The sequence below is a fragment of the Stegostoma tigrinum genome, chromosome 14 (genome assembly GCF_030684315.1).
Source record: "Stegostoma tigrinum isolate sSteTig4 chromosome 14, sSteTig4.hap1, whole genome shotgun sequence".
In the NCBI taxonomy this organism is placed as follows: Eukaryota; Metazoa; Chordata; class Chondrichthyes; order Orectolobiformes; family Stegostomatidae; genus Stegostoma; species Stegostoma tigrinum.
The window spans coordinates 65828670-65844440 of NC_081367.1; the positions used below are offsets into that span (position 1 = coordinate 65828670).

General features: G+C 42.4%; 1 protein-coding gene across 4 annotated transcripts in view; it reads right to left on the reverse strand.

Moving 5' to 3' along the window:
- LOC125457561 (mediator of RNA polymerase II transcription subunit 12-like protein) overlaps positions 1-15771 on the reverse strand; it is a 568603-nt gene that overhangs the window by 9616 nt on the left and 543216 nt on the right. For 3 of the 4 annotated variants that reach the window (XM_048541933.2, XM_048541934.2, XM_048541932.2), the window contains 2 exons: positions 15231-15384; positions 11074-11154 (listed from right to left, as the gene is read on the reverse strand). In XM_048541933.2, the coding sequence (XP_048397890.2) occupies positions 11074-11154; positions 15231-15384 (235 nt within the window). Of the gene's footprint in view, positions 1-9177; positions 9490-11073; positions 11155-15230; positions 15385-15771 lie in introns of those variants that run through there. The other variant, XM_048541935.2, reaches the window with a different exon arrangement.

Here is a 15771-nt window from a genome sequence, read left to right on the forward strand (position 1 = left end):
AATGACCTCTTCCCACACTAAAGGGATTCTACGATTCTACTAATGAGACAAGCTTCAACAGCAACAAGGAGGCAAAGCAATGTGCAGGACTTTACATCAGAGAAAATGCCATTCGTGCTATTGTGTCTACACTACCTCTTGAAAATTCTATCCAATTTAGGTAGTATTGACAAAAGTGATCAAGACTGTTACTAATGAATGAGCAAAATTGAAACAGTGAAACTCCAAGATGCTTGTTTTGATTTCTTCATCCACAACATTAAGGAGAGGAGATGGGAGATCTGACTCAAGAGGACCACGTAACAAATTCAACCAAATTTGCAAACGGTCTGAAATAGAGCACAAGACCCAGCTTCAAGAATATTGCTGGCTCTCTGAGTACAAATTCCACCAGAGTAGATATCTTACATTTTGTAGGTGCCTGTCAGATGAAGGTGAATGTTGCCTTTCAAGATAAAAAAAAGCCAGAAAACATTTGTTTTTCACATAAAGGCAAAATATTGCGGATGCTGGAAATCTGAAACAAACACAGAGAATGCTGGAGAAACTCAAAATGTCTGGCAGCATAAGTGGAGATGGAAACACAGTTAACATTTTAATTCTGGTGTGAGTCTTCTCCAGAACAAAAAGCTTCTTTGCCTGTGTGTTTAAGGGCAGTCAAGCATTACTGCTTCAGAAGTAAAGAGATGATGAATTAGGAAACCTTGTATAATTCATTGGCCAAACACTGAGAGGTGGTGGATTTGGGCAATGACCAAACAAAGCTGGTGGGAGCAGGCGTTGGAGGAAGTTACAGGAAGCCCATGTACCCTCTGGACCATTTTGATACTCTAAGTTTGATGCTTGTGAGAAATTGCCGGGGCTGAAAATGGGACGTGGAAAGAGATGAGAGGAACAAATCGTGTGGGTGAAAATGGAGAGGATGCTCATGCCAAATGGGCAGACGACTTCTATCCAAAGAAACAATATTGTTTTTATTATCAGGAATATTTACTTGATAGTATAAAAAAAAACAGAAAGTGCAGGGAAAAGCTCAGCAGATCTGTGGAGAGAGAAAGAGTTAACATTTCAAGTTCAATATGACTTCTTCAGGACTGAAGGGGAAAACCCAGGGAAAGGGAAGAATTTATATAAGAAGCATTTAACATGCTAATGAAGGAGTCTCAGTTTTATCCCATCCAAAGCGGTGGATGCAGGCAGATCCAAGTTGTAAATAAGTAACTCAGAATTTCCAGTGCGGAAAATAGAAAGTGAAGAATGAAGGATCTGGGCACTCACGAAATGACAGAGAGCCAGGAATCATGCTGCACGGATTGAAACTGTACAGAGCCTGCAGCGCAATTACACACGACACTGATCTTAGAAACCACAGACTGAGATGGTACAAGAGGCCATTCATCCCCGTCTCGAAATTGATATCTAATCACTCCCTGCCCACAGTCTTGCAAGTTTTAACTCTTGACAAGTATTTTCATCACCATCATAAAGGATAAAAAGACTCATCTAAGTACTTTACCAACAGCCGTAAATCTTTGCTACCGATTCTCCTATCACCAGAGATAATTCCTCCATATTTACTTCATCAGAAACTAAACAAATTTGTCAAATCTCCCCTTAAGCTCTCTGCTCCAAGGAGATGAGGCTAGAGTCCTTGTATAAAATGTCACCAAAAATTAAGAAATGCAATCTTGCCACAGACTGTTTGGACAGTTTGAACCATTTTCAATTATTTTCCTTTTCTGGTTTCAGGTGCTCACGTTAGTTAGGTTGTATTCTTTCAATGTTGAATTTTCCTCTCCTGTCTTCTTGCTTCTCTGTTACTCCAGTCACACCCCCAAACCTCTTGCCCTGCCCACTCCACCACACCTCATCAACTCGACACCTTGTTTCCCTTCTCGCTGGTGGACACACAGCAGCAGCGATGTGTGTCATCCAGGAGATGCTTTATTGTAACTCACTGAGACTCGTCTGACTGCACCTTCCACACCACAACTTTTAACTAGAAGGACACGGCAACAGCTGCAAGGGAGCATCATCGACTGAAAGTTCCTCACCAAGCCACACATTTGCCTGTTTGGAACGATATGGCTGTTTCCTCAATGTTGCTGCATTGAAATCCCAAAACTCCCTCTCTAACAGCAATGTGGGTGTTGCTACAGTCCAAGGGCTGCAGCAGATGAGAAAGATAACCCACCAACACTATCAAGAGTGGGCAATTAACAGCCAGCAATGCCCACACTCCATGAACAAATTAATACAAATTCTTTGGAGGGCTTTTAATGATGTGATCAATAGTCTCTAGGTTGTCTTACAACTTTTTTAGTTAAATGCATTGAGAAAAAGAATATCACCTTTTAAAACTTTGATTGCTTGAACTGAACCAGTAATTCATCAGGACTGGAAAAATTAAGGTGACAAAGTCCCCTTCTATTGCCCGCCAAATTGGTGACATCAGCACCATGTGTTGTGTCAGTCTTCCATTTGATGAGCTTTGTAAAAATGGTCACATTAGATGAAGTAAGAATGAACTGTGGCACAAGTCTGGTTCGAATCTGAACTGGAATGAGCTATTTCACATCTAGGTAAATGGTTGGTGTTACAAATATCCTCACTCAGAATGCAGCACTGTATACAACAATGGAAAGCATGCATTTCCATTCTTGGTAGATATCTTGGACCCTTGTGTTACCCGAGGTACTGCAGTCACACTAGCGCCTCTGAAGCACGGTGTCAAAGTCCCAATCCAGAGAACATATAGAAAGCAGTTGTGCAGGTCAATCTCGAGGATATTGTACATCTCTTCAGCCTTAGTCTAATGCATGTGGCTTGTGCCCAATGTTAAGTCTGCAGAAGGAGTCCTATCCCAGAGAACACAGAATTAGAATTATAGAATCCCTACAGTGGATAAACGGGCCCTTCAGCCCAACCAGTCCACACTGACCCGCGGAGTATGCCACCCACAGCCATCTCCCTATAGCCACCTATGCTACACATCTCTGAACAGTATGGGTTATTTAGCATGGTAAATCCACCTAGCCTGCATATCTTTGGACTGAGTTACTGAATTACTTAAAGTGTTACAGTACACAAGGAAGCCATTCACTCCATTCTGCCTGATTCTATTATCTAGTTCCAACCTCCATCTTTTCCCCAAACCCCTGGACGTAATTTTTATACAAATCACCATCCAATGGCCCTGCTGAATGCCTCAATTGAACTCAGCCCAACCACATTCTCAGACAGTGCATTCAATACCCTAACGACTGTGTCAACAAGCTTTTCTTCGCATCACCCTTGCTTCATTTGTAAATTACTTCAAAGCAATGCCTCCTCATTCGTTTTTGTTTCACAAACAGGAATGGGTTTACTCTATCCAGCCTGCTTATGCCATTGAAAACCACTATCAAGTCTCCTTTCAGCCTACATTTCTTGGAGGAGAACAGTCCCAACTTCTTCAGAGCAGTATGGTAGCTCAGTGGTTAGCACTGCTGTCTCACAGCGCCAGGCATCCAGTTTCGATTCTGCCCTCAGGCAACTGTCTGAGTGGAGTTCGCGTGTTCTCCCTGTATCTGCGTGCGTTCCCTCTTGGTGCTCCGGTTTCCTCCACAGTCAAAAAACATGCAGGTTAGGGTGTATTGGCCATGCTAAATTGTCTGTAGTGTTCAGGGATGTGCAGGCTAGGTGGACTAGCCATGGAAAATGAAGGATCATAGGCACAGAGTAGGATTGGGGGTCTGAGTGGGATGGTCTTTGGAGGGTCGGTGTGGACACGATGGACCCCTTCCACTCTGTAAGGATTCTATGATCCTTCAATCTATCTGCATATCTGAATAACACAATCTGGGCTGTCTTTTCTCTACAGTATTGAGGGCCAAAGTTTGTATCTTACTAATCCCTAAAACAGATTATGCCCGAGTGTTGTTTGTGGAAGTGTACAGTGTGAAAATTGGCTACTGTGTTCGCCACATTGCAGCACTGGCTACAGTTACACTTCCTAAGTGCTTCATTGGCTGTAAGGTTCTCTTGGGCATTGTGGGATTGCACGCATGGCTACTGATTGAGGACATCATGTTTAACAGCGTCACCCCAGGAGATGAGACATCCTTTAGGAACTGCCAGTACCTCTGTACATGGGAGCGAGTTTCAGAAATCTTAACGCCAGCAACAAATGGGGGAAACTGATAAAACCAAGGCATATATGTGGAGGATGCTTGACCACTGCGGTCATACTTTCTGACAACTCAGTAAGGCTTCGTCAGTATAAGCCAGCTAAAGTTTTTTTTTCTGAAATAAGACATATAAATCAGAGACAACTTCTTCGTGCACGGTTCCGCTGCACAAAAGCAAGAACACCCTGGTTTCGAAGTGTGCAAGTGGCAACAATTACTGAGTTAGAGTCAGACACTCCCCCATCAGACAGAGGGGAACATATCACTGGGGCTGGTGACAGGCATTGTGCTAGCTCTGAGGTTAACTGGTCTGTTTTGATAAATAAAGATGAAATACAGCCATCCCCGCTCAGAAACTACGCTCCCCCAAGGTTGTACTTTAAGAATTACATCATTCTGGAGCTCTATGTTTAAACAGAGATTCAACCTGAGCAAATACCAGAAGTTTGGAGACTCCATTAAAATAATAAATCATAAAAAAACTTGTTTTTTTTAATGTATCAACTATTCCAGTGACTAAATGGTAGAGACTTATGAAATAAATAACAGGAATAGGATAGTTTAGCAATTTACTCATTCCACAGAATCTTGAAACCATTACTTTCTGCCAACTACCTATGCACAGCAAGGAGTTGGAAAGGAACTGAAATGTTCCATCCAAATCTTGAACACGAAAATAAATGAAAATGTCATGCAAGGTCACTTGTGGCACTCAGTCTGACCACAGCCGGAATACAGTGAACAGATTACCTAAGGGAAGACATTCTGGCATTGGAGGCAGTCCAGAGAATGTTCACTCAGTTGATTCTGGGTGTGGAAGGATTTTCTTAAGGGGACAGGTTGAGTAAGTTGGGCCTGTACTCATTAGAGTTTACAAGGATGGGGGGAGGCCTTTTTGAAACAAACAAGATCGTTAGGGTGCTTGAACAGTGTTCCCTCCAGGTTTCGTGGTCTCACAACCAGTCTAAGGGGGTGGACATAGTGACCAGTGTGTTAACGCGTTCCCAGCATCAGCTTCAAGTTTTGCAAGTTGCTATCAGGCAACAGATCCTGGAAGTGCACACCGGCGAGAAAACAATTAGACAAAATGTAGTCTTGACAGAATTGGTGTGGTTCCCCTTTGGAAACAGTCTAGGACTCAGAAAAAGGAGTCACACCTTTAGATAGAGATGAGGAGGAATTTCTTGGACGGTAGTGAACCTGTGGAATTCTTTACAGCAGGAGGCTGTTGAAGCTGGCTTATTAAATATACTGAATGCTGAGATAGACAGTTAGGGAATAAAGGGTTATAGAACCAAGGAAGTGGAGTTCAGAATTATCAGATAACCTGTGATCTTAGTGAATGGTGGGGCAGAATCAATGCTGAATGCCCTACACCTGTTCCTATGTCTTATGATCTTGTTCTTAATTGACACGTTAATTGCCCCTGCTGTTCTTCAGCAGTTTCTGATCATGCCTGCCTACAGTGTTTAAGCTATGGGTCCATCCAGAAAGTGGACGTTAGAGAATGAAGAACAAGGGAACACATGTGGGATGTGAGTCCTGAATAAAAAGTGGAAAAAGAAGACACGAAAATTGTGGCACACGTCAGACCTGACTGATCTTTTCTTGGTTCCGTTCTCGCAAACCACACACTGCCAAGAAAGGTTTGGCTCTCCATGTGCTGCTGTTTCGTAAACTGGGATCCGGGAAATTCCAGGGGGGTCTTTATGTCACTTCTATTCACCGAGTCCAGGTATGTCATTCACCTCAAAATTTCTACACATCTTCTGTCTCTGATTGATATACAAGCAGCCTATTTAAATTCCTTAATATTTATGGAACATATTTTCTGTGAGAATAACACTATTTTCCACTGGATATCTGGCACAGTGCCAAGAGTAGAAGGTCTACATGGCAGCTTTATTCCTTTTCATTCACATGATGAGGATGTCACTGCTAGACCAGCATTTATGGCCCAGAGGCCAGTTAAGAGTCAACCACATTGCTGTGGGTCTGGAGTCACACAAAGGCCAGACGCGGTGAGGATGGTCACTCTCCTTCCCTAAAGGACATTAGCAAATAAATTGAGTTTTCCCTGGCAATCGGCAATGGTTTCACGGTCATCATTAGACTCCTAATTCCAGATTGCACGGTATCCTAAGAGTTTGAAAGAGAATTGAGCAATGAGATTGTTATTACGCTCAGCAGATGGCTGTACATTAAGTTTGACAATTGTTGTTGAAAATGCCGCTAACTGATGACAAAATTTGCTTTGTACAATGGGAGGGTGTTCAGCAAACCTGTGGAGAAAATAAACAGCTTGAGACTTAAGGGTAGAAACAGGCCATTCTGTCCACTGCTGCCTCACAGCATGAGGGACCTAGGTTCGATTCCACCCTCGGGCAACTGTCTGTGTGGAGTTTGCACGTTTGCCCTGTGCCTGCGTGGGATTCCTCTGGGAGCTCCAGTTTCCTCCCACAGTCCAAAGATGTGAAATTTAGACGGAATGGCCATGCTTTATTGCCCCATAAATTTCCAGGGATGTGCTGCTACGTGTATTAGCCATGGGAAATGCGGGGTTACAGGGATAGGGTGGGGAGCAGTGGTTTGGGTCAGGGTAGGCTGGCTCAGTCTCGATGGGCTGAACAGCCTCTATCTGCATTGTAGGGATTCTACGAGTCCGCGCTACCATTCAATGAGATCCACGTAGCAAGAGCCAAACAACTGAAACAAGAGCTCAACCCCTTTGAAGTGAGAACAAAAGAAAGTAGAGCACACTTAAAAGAAATGACCTATGTCTGAAATATCCTGTGCTGCACATCAATTAAGAGAAATTATAATGCTCAAAGCTCCACTAAAGATTTTCCATATTTTTCCCCTCAATGACTCTTCAGATAAACTGACTTTTTCACATTAATTGCAGTAAACATGCCATCTAAATCTGAACTAGTTCAACAGAAAGTACCCAAGGATACTACATAGGCAGGATTTGACCTTCTCACTTGTACACTATCCTCCTCTGGAGATGTCCTGTGGGGCAGCAGATTTGATCCGTACTTTTCTATTTCGCATCCAGATCAATTTTGTTCTTTAGACCCATCAATAACTGTGACTCACCATCTTCTAGAACTTCTTCCTTAAAACTATCCCCATCACCAATTCTAACTCCTACTTTCAGGCCCTTCTAAAATACTCATCCCTTTTACCAAGCTTTTGGTCAACAGCTTCCAACATCACATCTTCTGTGGCTCAGCATCCATTTTAATCTGACTGAGTCTCTGTGAAAGATTCCTAGGAAGCTTTCTATTAATTAGATGAATATAAACACATGCTGGTGTGGTTATATTGTGTTAGAATCACACTGCACAGCTTTGAAAACAGAACAAACAATATGGAGCACAAGAACACAAACAGCACCATGATGTGAGCTAATATTCACAATCAGCTCCTGCTGTTCATACATTATACAGGAAAGGAGTTGGATGTTCAGACCCTCAATGTCATGGTTCAACTGCACTTCAGTTTCATCCACAAGGTTTCATTCCATCCCTTTTCACACCTTTACCTAAAAAAAGACCGATCAAGTGCAGTCTTGAAAATTTCATTTAACTCTCAACATCCAGATAATTGGAGCAAAAGACCCCAGATTTCTACAACCCTTCATATGAACATATGTTTTCTATCATTACCCTGAAGCAAGTGGGTTTATTGTTATGGCTATGTCCTCCTGTTCTTCATTCATACCCACCCCCACCCAAATGTAGTCTATCTGCATTTACCCTTTCTAATTCTTTTATCCTGAGCACCTTCTTGAAATTATCTATCAAAACTCTGCGGAATTCTAGCAGAGCTCATGTAATCTGCCCACATGATTTAAGCTTCTTAACCTCAAACCTACTGAAATGGTTTCACAATTCTCTCATTGGGATGACCCACACGCTATCTGTTGTGCAAGGGCTTTCAAGTAACATTGTGATTATGTTACGGAACTGTAACCTACTGGGCGTAAACAGTACTTACAGGCAGAGTTGGTTAGTTAGATAGAAGATGGATAGAGATCAGAGAATAGTCTCTTGATAATTTAATAGAAAGATTAGAATCTGGTATGCCCCACATTGCATTGTGGAAGAGCATTTACTATTAATATACAATAAATGGAGTTTAAAGCAAGTTTAAACTGGAGGCAGATCTTGAATTTAATTTCTCTTGTCCCTTTTGTCTTGAACTCAAGCTAATGAATGCATGTATAAAACCACACCAAGGGTCTAGGCCCAAAACGTCAGCTTTTGTGGCCCTAAGATGCTGCTTGGCTGCTGTGTTCATCCAGCTCCACACTTTGTTATCATCAATAAAAGATGCTGGCAGCAACAGGATCCACTAGTTAGAAAACCATGACAGTTGCGAAGCCTCAAGTCAAGAAACAGACTTGAGATTTAGATATAGATTTCAATTTTATTGTCAAGTGTACTTGAGAACCGGACTACAGTGAAAAGTGCACTGAAGAGAATAACTCAAAAGAAGCTTTCAAAAAAAAAGTTTAAGACTGACTAGAAGTCAGAAGAGCATCATTGCTGAGCAGTTGCTACAAAGGAAGCATATCTGAACAGAAACCTATAGAGAAATCGCCAAAGACAACGATGTCTTCTTCCAGCCAGCAGGAAGAGAAGAAAGGTCTTACAAGTGGATAAAAAGCAGTCAGAGCAGTAAAAACTTGTTAGCAGCTGAGGGAATTAATCCAGATTTGGCACACACAAGGAAAGTCAAATTTCTAGGTGCCCAAAGCTGGTTTAATCCCATAAAGGGAAAGCTCAAGAAACTATGATGGGAAACAGAATTAAGACATCAGACAGTCATTTAACAGTTTCTAGACTATTTACTCAATGAAAAGTCAACAACAAACAGGTTAAAACAGTTCTTCAGAAACAGACAAAGTAAATCAATTAAAAAATTGGGCATCAAAATCATCTCAATATTTGAAGTTTTTTTATTATTTTGATGGTTTGCATAAGAAACACAAGTTTCACTCAACAACTAAGACATTTTGTCAATTTTAATCAAACAAGTCCTTAGCGTAAATGAAAAAGGGCACAATCCGATAATATAGTATCAAATTCAGTGCAAAAATATCGCATATACAAAAATGGAGCGAATTACAACACAGCAATCACCTTTGATACTGTCAAAAAACCAATGAGTCTTAATCACAAGTTATTTTGAGTAGTTCCTACATACAGACATTTTAGAAAACTTTCAGGCATCTTGGAAAAGAAATATCTTCATTCATCTCTTCGAAGACGCCATATTGGTAACTTTACCTTGAAAACAGCATTCAGAACAGCTGAAATGTTAAACAGCATTTAACTTTAGTACAACAGCAAGGATTCAATAACATAAGAACTAGGAGCAGAAGTAGACAAGTCAGCCGCCTGAGCCTGCTCTGCTATTCAATGTGATTATGGCTGATCTTATCTTGGCCTCAGTGCCACTTTCCTGCCACATTCTCCATATTAATAATTAAATCTGCCCTTCTCCTGAAATTTATTCAGTGTCCCTGCACCCACCAGATTCTGGCCTTGTGAATTCCACAGCCTGAGTCTGGACACCTTGTCTTCTCCTCGACCAGTGTGTCCTGACCTCACGAATATGGGCAGAAGGCTGCATGAGAAAAGCCTTGGGGCATTTAATTCTTGTGCGATGTCCCTTTAAGACCAAACTGGAATTAGGACTATTCTGAAGGAGTGCGAATTGGTATCTGATGTTGACATCAGTAGGCGCCCAGAAATGTCCATGTGCCATGAAATTACTATGGAGCTGGACAACTGAGAAGGTTGAAATAGAAAGCTAATTGCTGTGGGGTCGGGTTTCTGATTGGCACTGATATTTGAAACTTAAATTAATAAATACAATTAAATATTCAAATGATAAAACATTCAATAATATTTACATAAATATAATAGTTAAGGAATATTGAAATATTTAAAGCAAGGTTCTTTCCAAATGGAGCTGTTTCATAGTCTTTCAGCATATCTTGCGGTGAAGTAATTAGATGGACAGTGTCAAGCTTCCTCATAGCTACCTCTTGAGTTTGTAACATCTTCATTTTTAAACAGGGCTGGAACACGGCCTATTACATTTGGTGCATTGTGAACTAGAATAATGAAACAGGAAGAAGAACTAGCGTCCATTGAAGTTGACGTACTTACCACGGGATTTAAGAAACTCCTTTACAATGGGTCCCTCTAGTAAAGGCAAGTGTTAACAGCCATTTACCCAATTTATTTCTTAAATTCACATGACGTGTGTGTGTCACTGGTTGGCCAGCATTTATTGCCAGTCCCTAAGTTGCTTTTAAACCGAGTGGCTTACCAGGCCGTTTCAGAAGGCTGTTGAGAGTCAACCATATTGCTGTGGGTCTGGAGTCACACATAGGCCAGACTAGGTAAGGATGGCAGTTTCCTTCCCTAAATTAGCTTTTCTCAAAATCAACAATGGTCTGCTGGTCATCAGTACATGCTTAATTCCAGATTATTACTGAATTCACATTCCACCATATGCTGTGGCAGGATTTGAACCCTAGGTCCCCAGAACATCAGCTGTGTTTCTGCATTGACTGTCTAGTGATAATACCACTAGGCCATCATCTCCCAATTAACAACTGGCTGTCTAGGTTGAGGGGGGATGTTTCAAGCGGTGGATACTGCGCTGCCAGACCAGCTTGTAAACTGAATGGTAGATAAAGCTCTGGGCAAGAATGTTCAGTACAGCAGTCAACTGATGAGCTGTGTATGCAATGCCTAAACGAAGTGCAGATAATCTCTACTGTATCACCAAGGAATGTAGCAAGAAATATATTTGCATCCTAACATTTCATTCACAAGACATTGAGAAACCTCTTCACAGATATATTTAATCACTAACTCACCAGTGCTTGCTGTGTCTGCGCTGCTTGTAACCCTAGTGTTTGCTGACTTTGTTGCTGCTGCTGCTGCTGCTGCTGCTGTATCTGTAACCAGAGGACAAAATATTACTACATTTGGATAAAACGTTTTAGATTTTAATACCGCAGGCGGCCACTTGGACCATCTTGCCAAAACAGGCTCTTGAGAAGAGTACCTACTTAATCCCACCATAAAACAAAGAACAGCAGATTCTGGAAATCTGAAACAAACAGAAATTGCCGGAGAAACTCAGCAGGACTGGCAGCAACTGTGAAGAGAAAGCAGATTTCCAGCATCAGCAGTTCTTTGGTATTTTTATTTAAGGTTGGCAGATTTCCTCAAATGGTGCTAGTGATCTAGGTGTATATTTGACAATTGACATTTTGTTACATGATTGCTTTTGTATTTCTTTTTCCTTCATTTTTCGGTCACAGGATGAGGGCATCACTGGCTAGGCAGCATTTATGGCCCCTCCCTAACTGCCCAGAGATCAGTTAAGAGTCAGCCACATGGTCGTGTACCTAGAGTCACATGTAGGCCAGGCTAGGTAAGGATGGTAGATTCCGTCCCTGAAAGACATTAGTTATCCAGAAGTTTTCCTGCCAATCAACAATGAATTCATGGTCTCAACGAGATTCTTAATTCGAGATATTCATTAAATTTAGATTCCATCTACGGCGGGATTTGAACCTCAGGGCCCCAGAACATTATCTGGGTCTCTGGAATAACAGTCCAACAATATACCACTAGGCCACTGACTCCCCTAATTAGTTTTTAATTCTAAATTTTTCATTGAATTCCAATTTTATCATGCTGTGATTTGCAACCATATCCACAGAAAACCAGGATAACAAAGTGTGAAGCTGGATGAACACAGCAGACCAAGCAGCATCTTAGGAGCACAAAAGCTGACGTTTCCAGCCTAGACCCTTCACTAGAGAGGGGGATGGGGAGAGGGTTCTGAAATAAACAGGGAGAGAGGTGGAGGCGGACCGAAGATGGATAGAGGAGAAGATAGGTGGAGAGGAGAGTATGGGTGGGGAGGTAGGGAGGGGATAGGTCAGTCCAGGGAAGATGGACAGGTCAAGGAGGCAGCATGAGGTTAGTAGGTGGGAAATAGAGATGCGGCTTGAGGTGGGAGGAGGGGATAGGTGAGAGGAAGAACAGGTTAGGGAGGTGGGGACGAGGTGGGTTGGTTTTGGGATACAGTGGGGGGAGGGGACGAGCTGGGCTGGTTTTGAGATGCAGTGGGGGAAGGGGAGATTTTGAAGTTTGTGAAGTCTACATCGAAACCATTGGGCTGCAGGGTTCACAAGCGGAATAAGAGTTGCTGATCCTGCAACCTTCGGGTGGCATCATTATGGCACTGCAGGAGGCCCAGGATGGACATGTCATCTAAGCAATGAGAGGGGGAGTTAAAATGGCTCGCGACTGGGAGGTGCGGTGGTTTATTGTGAACTGAGAGAAGGTGTTCTGCAAAGCGGTCCCCAAGCCTCCGCTTGGTTTCCCCAATGTAGAGGGAGCCACACCGGGTACAGTGGATGCAGTATACCACATTGGCAGATGTGCAGGTGAACCTCTGCTTGATATGGAAAATCATCTTGGGGCCTGGGATGGGGGTGAGGGAGGTGGTGTGGGGGCAGGTGTAGCACTTCCTGCAGTTGCAGGGGGAGGTGCCGGGTGTGGTGGGGTTGGAGGGGAATGTGGAGCGGACAAGGGAGTCACGGAGAGAGTCGTCCTCCCCGGACTGACCTATCCCCTCCCCACCTACACTCTCCTCTCCACCTATCTTCTCCTCTATCCATCTTCGGTCCGCCTTCCCCTCTCTCCCTATTCATTTCAGAACCCTCTCCCCGTCCCCCTCTCTGAAGGGTCTAGGCCTGAAACGTCAGCTTTTGTGCTCCTGAAATGCTGCTTGGCCTGCTGTGTTCATCCAGCTTCACATTTTATTATCTTGGATTCTCCAGCACCTGCAGTTCTCATTATCTCTGTCCACAGAAAACCAGTTTGAGCTTCTGGATTACTAGTCCAGGAACATTTTCATTAAGTCACTGTCTCCCAATTCTCTGTCTTTAACCTACTCCTTTAAAACTAACTTCTTGCCCAAGGCTTTGGTAATTCATTTTAGTGGAGCACTCAGTGTCAAACTGCATCTAACACAGGATAAAATCAACACTAGCCAGGTTCACTGTTGACTCAGACTGACGTGCAAGGAATGGCATCATTATAGACTCTGATGATAAATTAAACCAAATTGTAGCATCCATGCATCGACGAAACTGTCAAACATTTGAGCGGGAATGGCAGGAAAGTCCTCCGTGGAACAGGCAAGATAGTCAACCCATTTCAAACTGACTTCACTCAAGAGAAAGTTCAACATCTTCCACTTGAGAAGGGAAAGTTACAACTTATTTTTTTAGAAAATCATGGAAGAAAGTCTTTAGACTGAAAGAATGCTTTGACAAAGAAATGTTCCCCAGTAAGTTAAGCAGCTTGAATGGCTAACAACAGGTGGGGTTGTGAACCATTATAGCTGGTGATCCATCATTTCTTTGGTATTGGAAGATTTTGTAATCCTGAACCATTCTGCTGTATTGTGTCAGGTAGGTCATGTGCTTATTTTTAGATTCGTGGAGTGTGAAATCAGGAGGAATTTAAAAATGGGTGAATTTGATTAGCTGTGATTCTGAACTGTAAATTTAAACACCCACAGGAAGGCAGAAATTTATAGGATATCACACCCTGGAAAATCATTTGCCACATACCGTGATCAATTGCTCCTTAGAATAGCATAAATCTGTGAGATTCAAATACTAGTGGAATGGAAAGTCGAATATACATAATGACATTTGATATTTTGGGATTTTTAAAAATCACTTGGGAAAGAGGAATAATGAATGGTCAGCATGATTTCAAAAGTAAATATCTTGCGTGGCTAACCTTATTTAGTTTCCTTAATGGTAACAAAGACAATGAACGATGGGAATGCAGCAATGTAGCTGATTTAGACCTTCAGAAGATGCTGCATAAAAGATTAATAACTAAGGTTGGAGAATGTGGAGTAGAGAACAAGGGACACAGTGGATTGCCAGATGACTTCTAGACAGAAAGCAGAGTGTGGGAATAGAAAGTAGCTGTTCAAGAGTTGCAACCGTGGGAAGTGGTGTTCCACAAGAATCTAGGACCACTGCTGTTCATAGATTACATTCATCATTCATGATTAGAAGTACACTCTCTAAACTTTGCAAATGATACCAAATTGTGGGGATGGGAGCTTGAGGAAATTGTCAATATGGGGAGGGTACAGTGGGGGAGCAGGCCATTCAGCCCAACAAGTCCACACCAACCCTCCAAAGAGCATCCCAACCTGGCCCATTCCCCTACCCCTGCATTTCCCCATGTCTAACCCACCTAACCTAAACATCCCTTATATACTATGGGCAATTTAACATGGCCAATTCAGCTGACTGCACGTCATTGAGCTGGGGAGGGGGGCACAATCTAGAGCACCCAGAGGAAACCCACGCACACATGGGGAGAATGTGCAAACTCCACACAGACAGGAATTGAATCTGGATCCCTGGTGCTGTGAGGTAGCAGGGCTAATGACTGCTGCCCTGGTCAACATGGAAGAACGCTGCAAAATATTCCAGGATGGCTTTCACGCAGGATGGCAAATAACTGGCAAATGAAGATCAACACCGATAAATATGAGCTGGCATAATTTGATACAAAGAAATTGGAAATCATTTGATATTTGTAAGACATAGGTGCAGGTTAATCACAGGATCAAAATACAAAAATAGTCATTATTAATAACTAGGAAAAATAAATTTCATCCCATTTTTTACTTCTGTGCATGATATTACCAGCTGTAATTTCATGTCTGGAAGGAAATGAATAACTTTAATACTGAATCCAACAAAATGGTTTCAGACTGCAGGAAGGGAAGGACCATGTGGTTTCAGTGCAATGCTGTTATTCCACTTACGTTGTTGAAAAAAAGTCTACCTTTTAAACTGAATGAATGGCTTAGTTTCAATAAATCAGATTTACAACATTAACACAACAGAGTATTCAAACTGCTTGCACTATTCCAGTTGGTAAGGCAGGACTTCCCCCGCGCAAGACCAATTCGCACCTGTAGGAGTCGCTGCTGTCGAAGCTGCTGCTGTCGCTGTCGCATCTGTTCCTGTGAGAGTTGGACTGAACCAAGGTTGGCATGTGGGCCTGATGTCATATGGTCAAGTCCAGCTGCCATCAAAGTGCTCTGCTGCAAAGGTTGATGTGTGAGCCTAAGCCAGAAAATATTGCAAGATCTGATGATTAATGCGTGCATTGTAAAAAAATGATGGGAGTGCAGAACTGCCTGGTACGTCCCAATTCAATAAATGGGTTACTGCAAAGAGATGAACGGGTGCCCACACATTGATAATACTGGAGCGGATTTCCCTGGTCAGACAATTGAGTGCTATATGGATAGCTCTTAGCCCAAATGTCTTGGTAGAACACCCAAGAATCTGTTTGGAATGCCAGTTTTCCACCCTGTACAGTGAGTTCAACAGACTGTAAAGACAGGTGGATGGAAAACCAGTCTTGCAACTATTTTAGTCAGTTTTGTTTTAGGTCTGAGAAAATGGGAACTGCAGATGCTGGAGAATCCGAGATAACAAAGTGTGGAG